At 38.6% G+C, this 17,690-nt stretch overlaps 1 protein-coding gene across 2 annotated transcripts; it reads right to left on the bottom strand.

The window, feature by feature from the left end:
• Positions 1 to 825: 825 nt before the first annotated feature.
• On the bottom strand, positions 826 to 4,864 carry LOC109219466 (membrane steroid-binding protein 2-like). 2 transcript variants are annotated; one of them, XM_019383924.1, is made up of 2 exons: positions 4,336 to 4,864; positions 826 to 1,381 (listed from the first exon to the last, which is right to left on the bottom strand). In XM_019383924.1, exons 1-2 carry the CDS (start codon positions 4,608 to 4,610, stop codon positions 1,015 to 1,017), a joined length of 642 nt encoding a protein of 213 aa, XP_019239469.1. In that variant the 5' UTR covers positions 4,611 to 4,864; the 3' UTR covers positions 826 to 1,014. The 2 variants fall into 2 exon arrangements, with proteins under 2 accessions (XP_019239469.1, XP_019239470.1); XM_019383925.1 differs by having other exon boundaries at positions 826 to 1,348; positions 4,336 to 4,861.
• Between the last annotated feature and the right edge of the window lie 12,826 nt (positions 4,865 to 17,690).

The raw sequence follows: 17,690 nt of genomic DNA, 5'->3' as shown, positions 1-17,690 counted from the left end.
CAAATATCCTAAATATGAAATATGTTTACCGCAATATGTTTTGTTGCACGAACAACTGTATGTTGCACTTTCAAGAGGGATATCAAGATCGACAACAAGTGTTTTGGTTAAGGTAGAGCAACCAAAACGTTAGGAGGAAACATACACAAAAAAATATTGTCCACAACGAAGTGTTCGTTAAGATACCATAACGTTAAATACTTTTTAAACTATAATACACAATTATCTAACTAACATGACAAATTGATCATTTATATAAGTTTTGATGATGTCCTTTTATTTTAAATTCATGTATTATGCTAATGTAATAATATTTTTCGGCATTTAGATGATTGTTGTATTACTGTACATAAAATTTCTCTCATTAATTAATTTTTTTGTTCCTTCATATAAATGCTTTTATATGGCTTTTTGATATTGTCTCTTCTTGCCTATATTTTTATTAATGTGGTACTTATACTATCTTGAGCAGAGGGTCTATTGGAAACAACCTCTCTATCCTCACAAGGTAGGGGTAAGGTCTGCGTACACACTACCCTCCCCAGACCCCACGGTGTGGGATAAATACTGGGTATGTTGTTGTTGCACGTATTATCATTGACGTGCAACGCACGTTCATAGATACTAGTACTATTGAAAAGCTTATACCTACAGACGGATTAAAACTGCGGCTGAGTTCCAATTGTGAGCTCCTTTTGCCACCAAGATGAGGAAAAAACCAGAAAGAAGCAAGCACATGCCTCTTAACACATTTAAAACTGGAAATGTAGTGTACGATCCAGGAAATAAAACTTGTGCAGGACAATATTGTAACGATATTTCAGAGGATCATAAAACTCCTGGATATGAGGTGATCGATTCTTTAAAATGATTCACTATCTCAAGACATTAGTACTACGCAAAACATATAAGCACATAGTTTAAATGGAGGTCCACTAGAGAAAGCATGAACTTACTTACATCACATTTTTCCTGAATTAAATACTTTACAGATAGAGCAGCTAGGATCTACAGTCATAGGTGGCCGGCTTTATGTACTCCATTTACTTCAGCACTTCCACCCTCCTGCATCATATCCACTTTCGTTGCCTTCAACACTTCTTCTATCCTGCTAGCATTTTCATCTTTTTCCTTTTCGGTTAGTGTTTTCTTCGGAACAAGCTGCCCCACCCTGGCATACTTCTCAATAAATTTATCTTCCCAGTCTCGCAGAATTTCAAGCTCAGCATCGCTAAGGCCTTCAAGGTTACCATTAATATCCTGAGGTTTGAATGATAACTGAGCTAAGGCTCGGCTAGCATCTCTTCCAGCAAACATTGCATATGGACCACCAGGACCATAGAACATCCTATTTGCAACAAGCAAAATAACTAAGTAGGTTCTACAAAAAACAAGCACAAAAGCAGCCTGTGAAAAGTCTATCATTCATATCTAGTGCTATCAAAGATGAAGTTCCAAATAAGTGCAGCAATGCATCTTGTTAAAAAAAAAGAAGAGTATTACACTCAAAGAATGCTATAATGATAATTGGAACCTACTGATAGATGCACGTCAGAAAGCAGAAATTTCTCTGAGCTTTATATTTCAGAAGAATCAAATTGACCCCTTTACTAATTATTCTTTCTCCTCAATGTTTGACGATCTAGTGTTTGAAACCATCCATAGATTGCCCAACTCCAAGCTATTTTACACACATTAGAGTGGGTCTTCACCGAAGGGGTTGGTGTAGCACTTAATGAAGTGGGTGAAAACCTTAAAGACCACAATTCAAATCCCAATAAAAACAAAAAATGATAGGCGATTTCTTTCTATCTGCATAAGCCTGTGGGCAAAGTTACCTGTTACCTGTGTTGGTGGGTGGTAACAAATACCTGGTGAAATAACCGAGCTGCACGCGAGCTAACTCGGACCAATGTCAATATAATTTTAAAAAAAACACGTTGGATGGTTTCCTATACAAAAGTTGCAGAATTTTTAATCATCCTAGATGCATATTTTATACTTGCTAACTAAGACCCAACAAACTCCTGCTACCGCGAAAAGAACAATGCACAAAGCCTTTTCTGGTGTTTGCTGCTACATCATCTTTTAGATACTCTCACTAAATTAAATCAGTAGAAACAGATCACTTGAAGGTTTCTTTCTTTTTCCATAGATAAATGTGGCTTGAAGATATCTAGGCCATATGCCACACCAATTCTACCGAGCTAAAGTGTTATTAGCCAAAGCACCATAACTAAGGAAATTGGCAGAAACGGCCCTCAAACTTGCCAAAAGAATTTCATTTAGATACTTTATCTAAGGGCTTGATTTATTGAACACATAATCCATTCTCAAACCGTGCATGTTGAACACGTTTCTGACCATTAACCAAATTATATTGCCGTGTGAGGTTCACACCTAAATCAACCAACCAACTTCTACCACCTCACGGAATACCCGCACTACCCAGACCCACCAACCGCACATCGCCCAGCCCATCCACCCCCATCCAGAAAATTGACTTTTTGCTCCAATGAAATGGCAGTGGTGACAGGAGAGAGAGGAGAAAAGGGAAGGGTAGATAGTGGTGGAGGTGGAAGTGGTGTCACGGAGAGAAGAGGAAGAATAGAAAGGGTGGAGGGTGGTGGTGGCAGTGGTGGTGGGAAGAGAGAAGGAGGAAGGGGAAGGGCGGACGGTGGTGGTTGCAGTCGTGAGGGGGCGAGAGGAGGAAGGGGAAGGACGGAGAGTGATGTCGCAGTGGTGACGGGGAGAGAGGAGGAAGGGAAAGGGTGGAGGGTGGTGATGATAGCGGCGGTGGGAAGAGAGGAGAAGGAAGGGTGGAGGGTGGTGATGATAGTGGTCGCAGAGTGAGAGGAGGAAGGAGAGAAAAAAGGGGCAGCCCGGTGCACTAAGCTCCCGCTATGCACGGGGTCCGAGGAAGGGTCGGACCACAAGGGTCTGTTGTACGCAGCATTATCCTGCATTTCTAAAGGAGAGAAAAAAGATTTTTTTTAAAAAAAATTTGACTCTTCACGCTCTCAAAATAGGTGCATACACGCACTATGCCACGCGAGTAGCATGTGTTGTACTAGTCACAGTTAGAGCATATATCAGGTGTTCAATAGGTCAGGCCCCTAGATAGGGTGTTTAAATGAAGATTTTATGGAAATTTTAAGGGGAGGCAGTGTATTCTTCCGAGGAAATTTATCCCAACGGACTGCTCTAGGATAGACTCTGCAATAATCTAGTCTAAAACAAGGGACAACTCTAGTTACTCTAAAGCTAGTACCTATCTATGTCAGAGCTTCTTTAACAAAAATTGCTTGACAGCAGACAAATCATTACCAAATAAAAGAGACAGCAATCAGCTTATGGAGTCCTATTCCTTCAGCCCCCCTGAATTACTTAGTTCTTGTCTTCTGCTACATTATTTTGCCTCAACAGCTTATCCTATAGTAACCAGCAAGTCAGCTACTAGTAAAGGGACTGCTACATGTGCATGAGCCACTACACACCCAAAAAACAAAAAGGACACAGCTGCAAAGAGATTGTGTTGAATTTTACATGGCAAGAGTCCATGCAATAGGAATTAAATGTTCTTTAGGCTAATTAGACTTGGTAATTGGTTGAATTGCCTAGTGACAAGAGACCTATTGGGGTGCAACAAGGTTTTAAAAATAAAGCACAAATCTTATGGGTTAATTTAGAGATGTAAATCTAGCTTAGTAGTTAAGGCTGACATCCAAAGAGATGATTTTCAGTATATAAAAAAAAATCACCTATAGTACAAATGATTACTATCAAGTGCAGTATTGCAGTTGCACTCAAAATACCTTGTCCTATTTTTCAGCTTGAAGCAAATAATACTTTCTTACACGGTGTCTTGATGATGAAATATACTCCCAGGCCGGCTGTTTTTCACCCTTTTTGGTTTGCAAATTAATTTTGATGTGCTTTAGCAAGTCTTAACCCACTGGTATGCAAAGCTATGCACCTTTTTTGCTTTCCATTGAAAAAATGACTACTCTCTCTTATAAAGAAGAATGACCAGGTTGTTGTGTTATTAGCTATGATGAATAGTTGTTAGCAGCTGGAAATGATCTCTATGCAATATAATCTATGAACAGTCACCAGTTCAAAATCAAAGATTTAGGTCGATTGCACTATTTTCTGGGTCATGAAATCCTACACGAGGCAGAACTACCGTTTGTTCCCAAATCGAGTCTAGCGCTAGCGCAAATCATCAAATTCAAAAGCCTGGACAAAATCTAATCAAAGTAAATAAACGAAAATCCAACAATTTTTTAGTGTGTGTGTGTGTGTGTGTATAAAGAGAGATAGAGAGAGACTAACTTGGAGCTAGAGACGTCGTAGATCTGTCCTCTGATAGCAATCAACAATGGCTTTTGTGAATCGGAGCCATTATAAGCTTTAAGCTCCTCTTCCGTCAAGTCGCCGAGGTGGAGAGGCTCTCTTTTGACGGGGACAAAGTCATCGGCAGAGACGAACATACTACAAACCACTTTGTAAGTCACCACCATCATTGCTGCAATTGTGAAGAACGCCGTCGACGATAATCCCGTGTACTCCAAGATCGTCTCCGTCATTGATGTCCATACACTCGCCATTCTTTCTCTTTAGTTTGGTGGAGAAAAGAGATTACGAGCTCTGGTTGGAGTTGCGCTCTTTGATGCTTTGAGTGCTACCTACCAACAGTACCAACCCATGAAAAGAAAAAAAGCTACCTACCAAACTGAAAGAAGATGGTGGGAAATAACTGAAGCCCCCAACAACAACAACAACAACAAGGCCAACAAAATTAATGAATTCCCACAAGTGGGATAGAGAGGCTATTTCCCAAAAATTCTCACTAAAGAAAAGATAAAAAGAAGTAATGACTGATATATATATATATATATATATATATATATATATATATAGAAGTCTAGGTCCTCTCTAGGTCTTTGTCTCGTTTGCTCCAAATTTTTATTCCTCTATTCTCAACTGCATAATGGATTCCCCTACATGTGGACAATCAACATCAGCAATCTCCAAGCCAGAGGCTTCTTCCCTTTTCCCATTATCTCATTCTGCTATTTCTTCTCTAACATTAAAAATCTCGTACCTACAGTTCTTGACTTCACAAATTATATGCTACAGAGAGAACTTTTCTTGCCCATCTTCAAAGGCCATGGAGTTTATGGTTTCATTGAGGGAAGTATCCCTCGTCCCGAGCCTTTATTTCTCATGATGATGGCACCTCTATTGTCAATCCTGCTTTCGAACAATGGGTTCAACTTGACTCTATTGTTCTCTCATGAATTCAAGCAACCATCTCTCAAGAGATTCTTCAGGCTAAATCAAGCCAAACCATACTCTTACTGCTAGAGATGTTTGGCTTCAAATTGAGCGCCTTTTTCGTGACCAAGTTAGTTCCAAAACTCTTCAACCCAAAGTCCAGTTTCATAACTTTAAGAAATGTGATCTTTCAATTAATGACTACGTCCACCGTCTCAAGTCCATTGTGAATGTGCTATCATCCATTGGTAATCATATCCTTGAATCTGATCTTGTTTTACAAATACTTTCTGGTTTACCTTCCGAGTATATGCTTGTAAGTACTTCTATCTCCACTCACATACCTCTTCCTACCTTTGTTGAAGCCCATTCCCTTATTTTTCTACATGAAGCACGGTTGAGCAGTATCTCTCGCCCATCTACAGATAATTTTACTTCTGCCTTTGTGGCTAAGCAACAATCTTCTTCCTCTTATGGTCGCGGACGCAGTAGGCACAACAATGGTTGTTGTTTTTCCAATGGTGGGCGTGGTAGAGGTCGAAAAAATCAAGGATATGCAAAATCTTTTACTAATATGCCTCAATAATACTCGCCTCGTCCCCGGCTTCCTTCTATTTTAGGTCCTTCTCCCTTTTCTTATCCCGCTCAATTCCTTCCAATTTCTCAAAACACTCTTCATCGCCAACTTTGCGATCAACCTCACCACACTGTGATTGCCCATCTTTGAGTCTTAAGGCTTTTGTGTCAGATGTTAATTCTAATTGTTCAATTTTGTCTTATGCTTCGCCTCGTGATAATTCTTGGTATATGGATAGTGGAGCTTCCTCTCACATGACTCCAAGTGCATCCATCCTATCATCTGTCCATCCATACAGTGGCAATGATTGTGTAACTGTGGGTAACGGCACTCAACTCCCTATCTCTTATACTTGGCATGGTACTCTATCTACACCTCAGTCTATTTTTTCTGTTAATGATATTTTAATGGTTCCTCATCTTTCTACCAATTTACTAAGTGTTCGTAAATTTGTCTCAGATAATAATTGCTCTATTGAATTTGACCCTTTTGGTTTTGATATTAAGGACCTCAAGACGAAGAGTTCCCTTCTTCGCTGCAATAGTTCAGTCCCTCTTTACCCTCTCCCGTCACCCTCTTGTGGTTTGGTTGATACATATCACTCTGCTTTTGCTACCATTCGTGCCTCTCTAAACCTTTAGCATCGCAGACTAGGACATCCAAACTCGAGAATTTTATATAGATTAGTTAGGGTCAATAAGTTGTCTTGTTCTTCGTTCCAAGGCTTAGATAATTTATGTAATTCTTGTCAACTTGGAAAGCACCACAAGTTACCATTTATGGATTCTTGTTCTTTTTCTTCTTCTCCATTTGAATTAATACATAGTGATCTTTGGACTTCTCTTTTTCCATCCTTTACTAGTTTTAGATATTATATTTTGTTTCATGATTTCACAAAACTTTTATGGGTTTTCCCTCTAAAGCGTAAATCTGATAGTTTTACAATATTCAAGCCATTTTATGCCTGTTGACTCAATTTTTGACGAAAATTAAAGCTCTACAATGTCATGGGCTGCTGAGTTTGTAAAGCTTGAAGCATTTTACTCCTTCCTTAACAATAATGGTATCTTGCTTCGCATTTCATGTCCTCACACTCACCAACAAAATGGTAAATTTGAACGCATGCACCATCTTAAATATGGTTCGTTCTCTATTATTTCAAGCCTCACTTCCATCACAATTTTGGTTGAAGCACTACATACTGTTGTTCACCTCTTAAACATTCTTCCTTTTTCTAAACTTAATTTTAGGATGCCGTTCGAAATTCTCTTTGGCAAGATTGCTACATACTATCACTTACGTGTCTTTGGTTGTTCTTGTTACCCAAACTTACGTGATTATTCATCGTATAAGTTGAGTCCTCGATCCAAACACTACATATTTCTCGGTTACCCCGCTAACTATAAGGGATATAGGTGCTTCGATCCTTCAAGTAACAAGGTGTATATCTCCAGACATGTTACATTCGATGAGGACTCTTTTCCTTATCCTCCCATGAATCTAGTTCGATTAATCTCTGTAAGCCTCCTTTTGTACTTGAAATTCAACCACCTCTCTCTTCCTCATTATCTCCAATTTTTAAACATGGAAATATTCATCATTCAAAGCTGTTACGACATATTCTACCTCAACACGTACATTTCAAATACACCTCCTACTTTCTTGCACCAGCCAGATTGTACTATTTTTCAAAACCAATCTCCTAATTTCTCTCCACTTCCACTATCACGTTATCAACCAACTTCAAGTAAAATAAAATCTCACATGTTGCCTCCTCCTCAATCCTCAACTTCAGTCCTCAATCATGACTTATCTGTATCATCTCAATTACCTCATTTTGAGCAAATACATATGGATTCTGCCAATTCACCTGTAATAACCTGACCGATCGTTTTGAGTATTTGCACATCACTCGATGGTTTGAGGGCATGAGTAGATCTGTATAATGTATTATGACTTGGGTGTATCATTGGTTTCGGTTTTTGGATAACTTGCTGCCAAGTTTGACTTTTGTGTTTTTGACCCCAGATCGGAGTTTTTATGGTTCCTTTATGTCTGATGGTGATTTTAAACTTGGGCGTATGCCCGGATTTGCACTCGAAAGTTTCTAGAAGATTTCGGTACTATTTGGCGAAAGTTAGAAATTTGAAGGTTTGGAATATTCATAAGTTTGATCGAGAGTTGACTTTGATGGTAGCGGGTCCGAATCATTGTTTCGGGAATTGGAATAGTTTCGTTATGTTATTTGGGACTTGTGTACAAAATTTGAGGTCATTCCGGGTCGATTTGATATGGTCCGACATGAGTGTTGAAAGTTGAAAGTTCAAAAGTTCTTCAAGTTGGATTTTGAGGTACGATTCATTGTTTTGATGTTGATATGTGTGATTTGAGGCCCCGAATAGGTTCGTGTTGTATTTTAAAACTTTTTGGTATATTCAGACGGGGTCCCGAGTGGCTTAGGTGAGTTTCAGACGTGGTTCAGTTCATTTTTCCTTCTTGTTGTATAACAAAAGGGGGGTTTGGTGCTTGTGTTTCCGCATCTGCGGCGCATCTGCGGAAGAATGGATGCAGATGCGAGTCCACAGATGCGGACAAATGGTCACAGAAGAGGGAAAAGGCTGGGTGAGGAAAGATCGCAGAAGCAGAATTGTGAAAGCATCTGCAGAAGCGCAAGAGCAGTTGTCTAGAGCTCAAAAGCGAGGATGTGCGTGTAGGAGCTGATGATGGCTCGCACCTGCGAAATCACAGAAGTGGATATGGTTCTACAGGTGCAAGAGGTCGGGATTTCATTGTATTTCCGCAGGAGCGGGTCTTTTGTCGTAGAAGCGACGCCGCAGAAGCTATACATGGTTCGCAAAAGCGGAATCTCTGGGCAGAAGCTTATAAATTCGAGGGTTGGTTCATTTTGTCATATTTTGAGTTGGGAAGCTCGAATTCGGGCGATTTTTACCACATGGATTGGGGTAAGTGTTCTACACTTAGTTTTGATTATATTTTGTGAATCTATCTTTGATTTTGTCATTTGAATTATGCATTTTAAAGAGTAATTGAGGGTTTTTGTCTAAATTTCCCTAAAGTGATTTCTTGCGTTTTGAATACCAATTTGGAGTCAGATTTGAATGAAACTAGTATGGTTGAACTCATAATTGAATGGGTTATCAGAATTTATGAGTTTTATCGGGTTCCGAGGTGCGGGCCCGGGTTTGACTTTTTGGTTGACTTTGGGCTTTTGATTAAAGATTCAACCTTTATCGATTGGGTTTGTTTCCTTTGGAATTATTTGATGTTATTGAGTTACTTTTGGCTAGTTTCGAGTTGTTCGGAGGTCGGTACGCGTGGGATGGCATTTCTAGAGTATCGTTTGGCTTCCTCGGTATTGTATTTGGCTTGTTCGAGGTAGATAACACTTCTAAACTTGGTGCCGAGGGTGTGAATCCCTGAAATATGTGTTATTTGATTGGTGTTGAGGTGACACACATGCTAAGTGACGGGCGTGTGGGCGTGCACCGTGGAAATTATGACTCGGTTGATTGTGTGGTACAGTGTGGTTATCGAATCTTGTTTCTATCCATGAAATTCCTATGTGTTAGAGTAATTGAGATGTGAACCAAGCTAGAAATCATATTTAGGCTATATACTTATTATGTTAGGACCCACTGAGGTCATTTCTGCTGTTGAGTTATTTGCTTAAATTGCAATTACATACTCAGTCATATTCATTCATTTGCATATCATATCTCAGTCTCTGTTATCATTTGTTGTCACATCATGTTATCATTGTTTAGGTTGATTGACATGAGATTTGTGAGCCCGAGAGACTGGAGAGATTTGGCTTGAGGGCCGGAATGTGAGTGATATTTTTGGGATCGGGCTGCACGCCGTAGTAGATTTTATTAATTCATTATGGGATCAGGTTGCATGCCACATCAAGTTTTATTGATTCATGATGGGATCGAGCTGCACGACGCGGCAAGCCATGTTGGCTTATATTAGCACTTGGGGCAGGATCCGCCCTTCCGGAGTCTGACATACCAGCATTGAGCATTGGTACCGTACAATGCTGAGTGACTGAGTGTGCTGACTGATTGAGCATGATGAGTGGGAGTGCGAGACAGTGAGATTAAGTACTCTGAGAGTGTGAGTACATGAGTTTACCACTGTGGTGCATACACTTGACATGCATGCTTGGCATGTAGGCTTAGAGATTCACTTTCTTATGCTATACGGTATTGTGACATTCATGACTTCTCATGCACATTGACATAACAGCATAGAGATATACTTTCCTCATTCTATCTGATAATGAAATATCTTATTTGTTGTTGAAATATTTTGGGAAAAATCACAGTTTTTCTGATATACTCATATTTTTGGTGATTTTGGTGAAAAAGTTAGGTTTTACTATTACACCCGAAAAGCATGCCTATTTTCCGTAACCGTGAATGAGTTGAGCATTATATCTTTGAGTTATTACTTGTCCTATTTTTATTATATTGTTATGAGTTATTCTTGGCTATTGGTTTTGGACTCTGACCTTTGTCCAAACTTGTCATTGATTTCAACCTAAGGTTAGATTTATTACTTATTGAGTACATGGTTTCGGTTGTACTCATATTACACTTCTACACCTTATGTGCAGAGGAGCTGATGTTGCTGCGTATGGTGGGAGCTGGCAATGAAGATGTACATGCGTTCGGTTATAACTGTCTCTTGTTCTTGGTAGCTTTAGATTTATAAATCTATTTAAGTATAAAAGATGATGTATTTATTTCATACCAGCTTTGTAAACTCTCAATCTTAGAAGCTCATGATTTGTACTACCAATCCCTGGGATTCTTGTATAAAAGATCAGTTATATCATCATTTGTTTTCTCAGAAAATCTCATTTGAATTGGATTACCTAGCGGGTTGGGTTAGGTGCCATCATGACGATTTTTTGGATTGTGACAAGTTGGTATCAGAGCTCTAGATTCATAGGTTCTACGAGTCATGAGCAAATGTCTAGTAGAATCTTACGGATCGGTATGATGACTTCCATATCTACATTCGAGAGGCTACAGGGCATCTAGGATAAACTTCCCATATTTCTTTCCTTATCGTGCGACCTTAATTCATTTTGAAACGTATCTATTTGAATTCCTTCCACTCACTCACATGCGTATGTGAGCGTTTGGTATTAGCTGTGCTTCAGTGACTTGCGATTCCATGAATGAGGTGTGAGATGTGTTTTCTGTGTTTTGGTGATGGGCCAGTCTGGAGGACTTGAGCCTAGGTTTAGACCATATCTTAGGCTCGGTAATTTTAGTTGTGTGAGCATGTGCTTTTGGACTTATATGTCTAGTAGTGTCCCGATGAGTGAAATTTATGGCTTCGTGAGTGGTTGGATGGCTATATGAAGAGTATGATGTGATCGCGGAATGTGTTTAGATGGTTTGAATGTGACAAGAAAAGTTTTCTTGAGATGTGAAAAGGACTATTAGGTGTTTGATTTCTGTCTTGATGTGTTGTATAGTCTCGAGTTATGAGTGTGTTGAGGGATCTTTCATGTTTTCCAATTATGAGATGAAGTAGATTCCTATGTTTTGTTGATGAGTTCAGACTTAGGAAGATTTAGTGATTGCATGATGGTTGTGGCCATGGTAGGGCGTATTGAAATGCCAAGTTGAGGCTAAGCAGGTAGGTTATCTCATAAATGGTGGTCTACGGATGTGTGATCTTTATTATATTGTGTGAAGAGTTTCTTTCTACCAGTGGGTTATATGTGTTGCGATTTGAGTTTGGATCAGTTGAGAAAGTTGACTTGACTGTCACGAGAATGAGTGCGAGCCTAGCAGATGATTTGAGGTATTTTATGGTTTGTGTTGCATGAGCTTATGAAGGATTTAGTTGAATTTCAATGCGAAATTATGGCAGTAATAGAGTATGGGTATTGTGAGTTATCTGATATTTTGTTCTATGGCTTTGGGCCGAGTGGGGGAGTCTGTTATCAGTGATCTGATTGTACAGTTATATGTTGGATTGATTTCGGTTTGAGGCATACTTGTGAAAAATTCATGACATGAAGAAGATGATTTTGAAGATGACTTGAGTAAGGAATTTCTGGATGCATGGTGTATTACACCTTATGGATATATGGAAGTCTTGGGAATGGTTTACGGTTGCTGTTCGTGATGGATGTAATGTACTAAAAAAAGGGATTCACTCGGTTGCTTAGGGGTGTGGATTACTTCTTTGGGTGTTGGTGTGCTAATGGAGCACAGATCGTTCGGCTCGTTTGGGCGGTGCATTTGAGATTTGAATAGGGTGGATGACTCTCGAGGAGGTTCTAAAGAGTTTAAGATTCATATGTGGCATTTGAGGATTTTCCATATTTGTATATGGCTAAGATCTGAGATTTGAATTGGATGGTGTTGGCACTTGCGGTATTTCTGTATCATTATAGATTCTATACTTCAGTATCAGAGAGATTAAGAAAACGAATTTAGATTCACGTAATTTCTCTTTAGAGTGGGTATCTCAGGTGCGGCATTTTGGGTGCTTACGAGGGAATACAATAGTTTATAGGCTTCAGGGCGACATGGTTTAATGCTAGGATCTCTTGTGGTAAGATTTCATTAAGGATCGTTGTGTGCTGGAAAGGAAAAGTATTAACTTGAAGGCAATTTGAATGGGACTCGGAGAAATAGGACAGCTTAGTGGTAGATCGGATCTGCATGGTAACGGGTATAGTAAGTTCTTTTGGTTCTTATGATGTGGTGAGTCTCTACAGGTATTTTGTGGCGATACTCTTGGGCTTGGCGACATGCGTGACTTGGTTGAGTTAGAGGGATTCAATTTTGATGGCTTGGTTATGTGCATATGGATTTCGTAGAGTTCTTTATGATTTTTACCACGGTTTGAGATGGATATTTTCTACCGGCATGAGGAGTATGTTACGTATTTTGATGTTCTCCTAGATAGGGTCAAGTGGAAGATTTCCAACTGATCGAGTATGTATTATACTTATGACTTAGATTTGATAATGGGGCTCCCGTGTTTTCATATGATGGCATGTCAGAGGCGGTGCGTCGTATGGGATTGAGTTTTGCATGTACTAGGTTGCAGTTCAGTTTGGAGGAAAAGGTCATGAATTTTAGACAGTATGGAAGGTCTCAGATGTTTAGATGAATGCTAGTACTATTTGGTATTGCCTGAGAAGGGTGCGCATTTCAGAAGGCGCACTGTGTTTTGACTTACGGATACTTCATTGGTATTGCGGTACTCGCCTGTTGATCGACTGTTGATGTTCATATTTTGCTATGTGGCACGAAAAAATTATGGAAGTATTTCTCGTGGGATGATTGTGTATGAGAGATGTGTTATTCATTCGAGTGGTGGAGTTGGGATCGGCTATAGTGATTCATGTGCTCTATGGATTTGGAGACTAGGAGTCTCAAAGGCAAATTCTTTCTTAGTTGCAGACTACAACGATATGGCCAAGTTAGCCAGCAGATGGTATATGTTGCTAGTAGGTTCCAGTGGATCTCTAGAAAGGTTATCTACTCATTTCGGAAGGATCGAAATCGATTTGGAAGCTGTTGGTAAGCCCAATGAGGATGTGTATTCTACACTATCAGATTTGTTGACTCATCATTGTTATTAATGAGGGATATTTCATTCGGTTAGAGTTAAGCTTGTTCGTTTTCCAATATGTTCCATGTGTTACTCTTCTATGCTATGATGGGTTGTGATCTGTTGGTTATATGCACACATGATGCGAATCTGTTTGGGCCTTGTAGCAGAATTTGAGCAAGATGGTTCTTGGGGTGTTAAATGGTTGATTGCGCCTTGGTTATGGTCTTTCCGGTTTGCGATATATTGTGCTATCCGCTCCTCCGTAGTTATAGTCATACACTTCATGTGTTTGTTGTTAATTTGCGCGTGGTTGTTGATTTTGAGCATCATGGTTCGAGGTATTTCACGTGGACTGGTGTTTGGACGGGGTCACGCACTGCAACAACATTATGTTTGGATATGATCCTTTGCATGAGGTTCGTGTGTTTTAGTTCTACTATGTATGATGGGTTCATAGCATTGTGCTTTAGTTCTACTATGTCTGATGGTGTTTGGACGGGGTCACGCACTGCAACAACATTATGTTTGGATATGATCCTTTGCGTGAGGTTCGTGTGTTTTAGTTCTACTATTATGATGGGTTCATAGCATTGTGCTTGTGGTGGTATCTGGTTGAGCTTGCGGGATTGTTCTCTCATTTGAGTCATTTTTTCATATTTGAGTACATTTGAATTGTTTCTTATTGGAGCACGGATTGCACGGTTGTGGCTTTAGGTTGTATTAGTGTGGCGTGTCGATCGAATAGTTGTGTTTGATGAGTTATGGTCATTGGACCTAGAATGGGTGCTATCGGATTTGATTGCGGTATATTTGGAAGGATAATGTCACTAATCGGCTTAGAAATTGGCTATGGTTCTTGTTGATATCCAATTTTGACCCTTCTTTTTAAAATTAATTTATTCACGCTTAACAATTTACAATAAATGCTTTAAAGGTATTTTTTTTAGTAATGAATATCTATTTTATAAATTAATTAAGTATTAGCTTCAAAATTAATTACATAGTACTAATATTGTGTAATTACAAATATATTTACTATTATAAAATAACTTTTGTATGTACATTACATAAGTTTTATAATTTCACAAAATTACTCAATTTCCAAAATTTGGCTGCTTTATTAATATTTTACAATTAGTGCTACAATTTGAAATACGTGTCATTTATAGATAATTAAAATAATTAGTAACATATAGTAATTATAATTTTATCACATTTTATTGAAATTGTTAAGTTTATTTAAATTGATTTTAAAAAGGATTTTATAACTAAAAGGCTACAACTGCAATTCCTTAACCAAGCACAAAGTGGTTATTCTTTAAATTAATCTTGGCCCATATACCAGGCCCAAATCGGAACAACCCAGTCCAAACACCCCAGCATTTTCCAACTTGGCAATCCAAGTAACTCTATTTCACACCAATCAGCGTTTGACATATCACCCGTTGAACCCACTCACAAAACAAACACAAGCGATCTGAACCGTTGATTCAAACCATCAACGGTCAAATAATTCCCTATTTTTCGTTTAAATTCTCAACCCACAATCATAATTATCTCAACCGTTGGATCACACGTATCCATCGGTCCCTATATTTTCCCAAAATTAATTTTTCTCAATATGTAACGCCTCGATTTATCAGGGCCATTGATCAAATGATCTAACGACCCAGATCTATTCCCCCCATTTTAACTCAGAGACCAACTGGCCTCACACCCCAAACCCTAATTCATTTTATTTCACCTCACCCAGCCACCTTTCTTTCCTTTTCTTCTCTCTTTCTCTCATCTGCTCTAAACCCCATCAATCAACAGACCTTGCACAAATTGGTGCAAGGTCGTGAAATCGACCTCAAATTATCTCATCTGTCTACCATATCCCGGATTCCCGCTGAACTTTTGCCCATTTTATCACCAAATCAAATCTCCCCAAATTCGAACCCTAATCTCAGAGATAAAACTTCAAATAGTTACTGATATTTCAAATCCATGGCATGCATGGCTATTCTTTTTGTTCCTGCACTCTTAGTCCCGTTTCGCCTTTTGATTTCAAAACCCTTGTCAAAGAAATCAGACCCCAAAGGTGAAACTTCGAACTCGCCTGTTTCTTTCTCCATTCTTTCAAATCAAAGTGAGCAGGAGGTGTTAGCTGGCTTCATCATCAATATTCGACATCCATAGGTCAAATGCAATGACCTATGGGTATTAGGGTTTTGACCGATGGTTTTTTGTACCTCAACGTTCAACGATTCACTCCACTCCAGTACTCAGGTAAAATCATTACTGGATTTCACCCTCTGTCTTCTGATTTTCACTCGATTAGCTATCATTATCTACCATGCGTCAGTCTCCACCACTAGTTTTGAATTCGTAAAGCCCTAGAGCATTGAATGACGCTATAAAAAGGGGTCTTTAATGTTCTTACCAACATAATCTAACACAACGAACTAGAGCAACCTAAACACTGAACAATCATAAACACTAAGGAATTAGGGTTTTTGATAATTAGGTCTCTTACTGTTTTCCTCTTTTTTTCCGAGTTATTTGCTGGTTCAAGCTTCTGGGATCTTTGATTAACAAAGGGAACTCATTTGGTCTGCTGCCCTTAAGAAGGTCAACACCTTTCTTTCCCTTTTCTTTGTTCATCTCTCAAATTATTTAGACATGTCAATGTTGAGTTCTGTAGATTATAATTATGTCGTATTTGTTTGACAGTTATGTTTTGTTAGTGCAATAATTCTTAATGATTAGCATGTTCTATTATGATTCCTTAAGTGATAAGCGATTAATTGAAAGATAATTATTGATCTTTGTTCTGAGCTTTCTTACAGTCTCCATGCCTAAATCCTTAAATGATTATGTTAAATGTAAATTCATAGCTCTCGGTGATTCATAATAAACTTACTCCTATTTTATTGCACTTCTGTAATTTTTTGAGCTTTGAAAGCTGAGTTTGCTACTTGAGAGTCACTGCTAAATGGAAAGTTGAACTTGTTCAAGACTTGTATTCTTGTTCCTTAACCTTAAGTTTGAACTTATAATGTCCAAATACTTACTTGTTTGCCAGTGTTTGTTAAACTGCCTCTGAGCTATCACTATGGTCTTTATTCTGTTAGGTTATTGATAAACCAATCATGCTCATGCTTCCCTGTCACCAATGATACTGTTATAATGCCCACCTCTGTATATTATTTCCCTGCATTCTACATGTTCATGATCATGTTCATTATCTGGTAATCCTAACTGATAGTCCACATGTCCATGTCATTTAACTAAGTTGAAAGGAATCTGAGTGTTCAGATGTTTCCTTCTTTGTATCTGTACTTGTTAACTCTAAGAGTGATATTCGAGCTGCCACTATGACCTTTCCGATGATCATGCCCAACTACTGTATGTACAAGAAAACTATCTTGCTTATATCAAGTTGTTTCCTTCTATGAATCTTTGCTGCATATACATTCTGTAAGATTAACTATTTTCCTCTTTTAGTGTAAGTCATGATTTGTTTGGATAAAGTCAAATAGTAATTTTTGCATAACTGGGTTTGTCTGTTCTATAATCAGTTGAGATCTTCATACACATGTGCAATACATCCTTGTCCTTAGTCTTTGATTCAACTGTTGATTTTCGAAAAATCTGCATGCATCTATTGTTAGCTTATCTCTCATAAAGAAAGGATTTAGATCTACCGTTAAAACTAAATGATAGAATTGAAGCATGGTTACTTCATACCTATGTGCTGAGCTAGATTCATGTTGAGTTTGAACTTGTTTGATACAATGTTTTTATCTCCTCACTCCACTTGCCTGATCAGTTTGATTCTATAATGTGTAAAGTTCCGATACCCGTTTGAGGTCACTACCTCATTTATTCTGTCCATAAGCAGTTGATTGAATGTTTCTAGCCTTTGCTTAATTCTACAACACCTTACTTTGTTCCGAATCATGCTCGGTCCTTCTTCCTACTATTGATCTAAAATTGGATTTGACTCTCAAACCTTGTTGAAGTCTATTTGTTGATATTGTTTGAGCATGATAACTGACTGACACTGTTAGAAGCATGCGCCTGTTGATACCTTAGGGATACTATGTTTAAATATGTGAGTGTATAATTATGATAAGAATTCAGTCCCATGACCTTGATTATATCTCTGAAACAATTGCTGACTATAACTGTTGGTTTGAATCTATTTTGATGTCTTCAAGGTACCGAGAAGTAT

Source organism: Nicotiana attenuata, unplaced genomic scaffold (genome assembly GCF_001879085.1).
Source record: "Nicotiana attenuata strain UT unplaced genomic scaffold, NIATTr2, whole genome shotgun sequence".
NCBI lineage: Eukaryota > Viridiplantae > Streptophyta > Magnoliopsida > Solanales > Solanaceae > Nicotiana > Nicotiana attenuata.
Note: the sequence above shows the minus strand (reverse complement) of the source record. Positions and strands in the feature narration are given on the sequence as shown.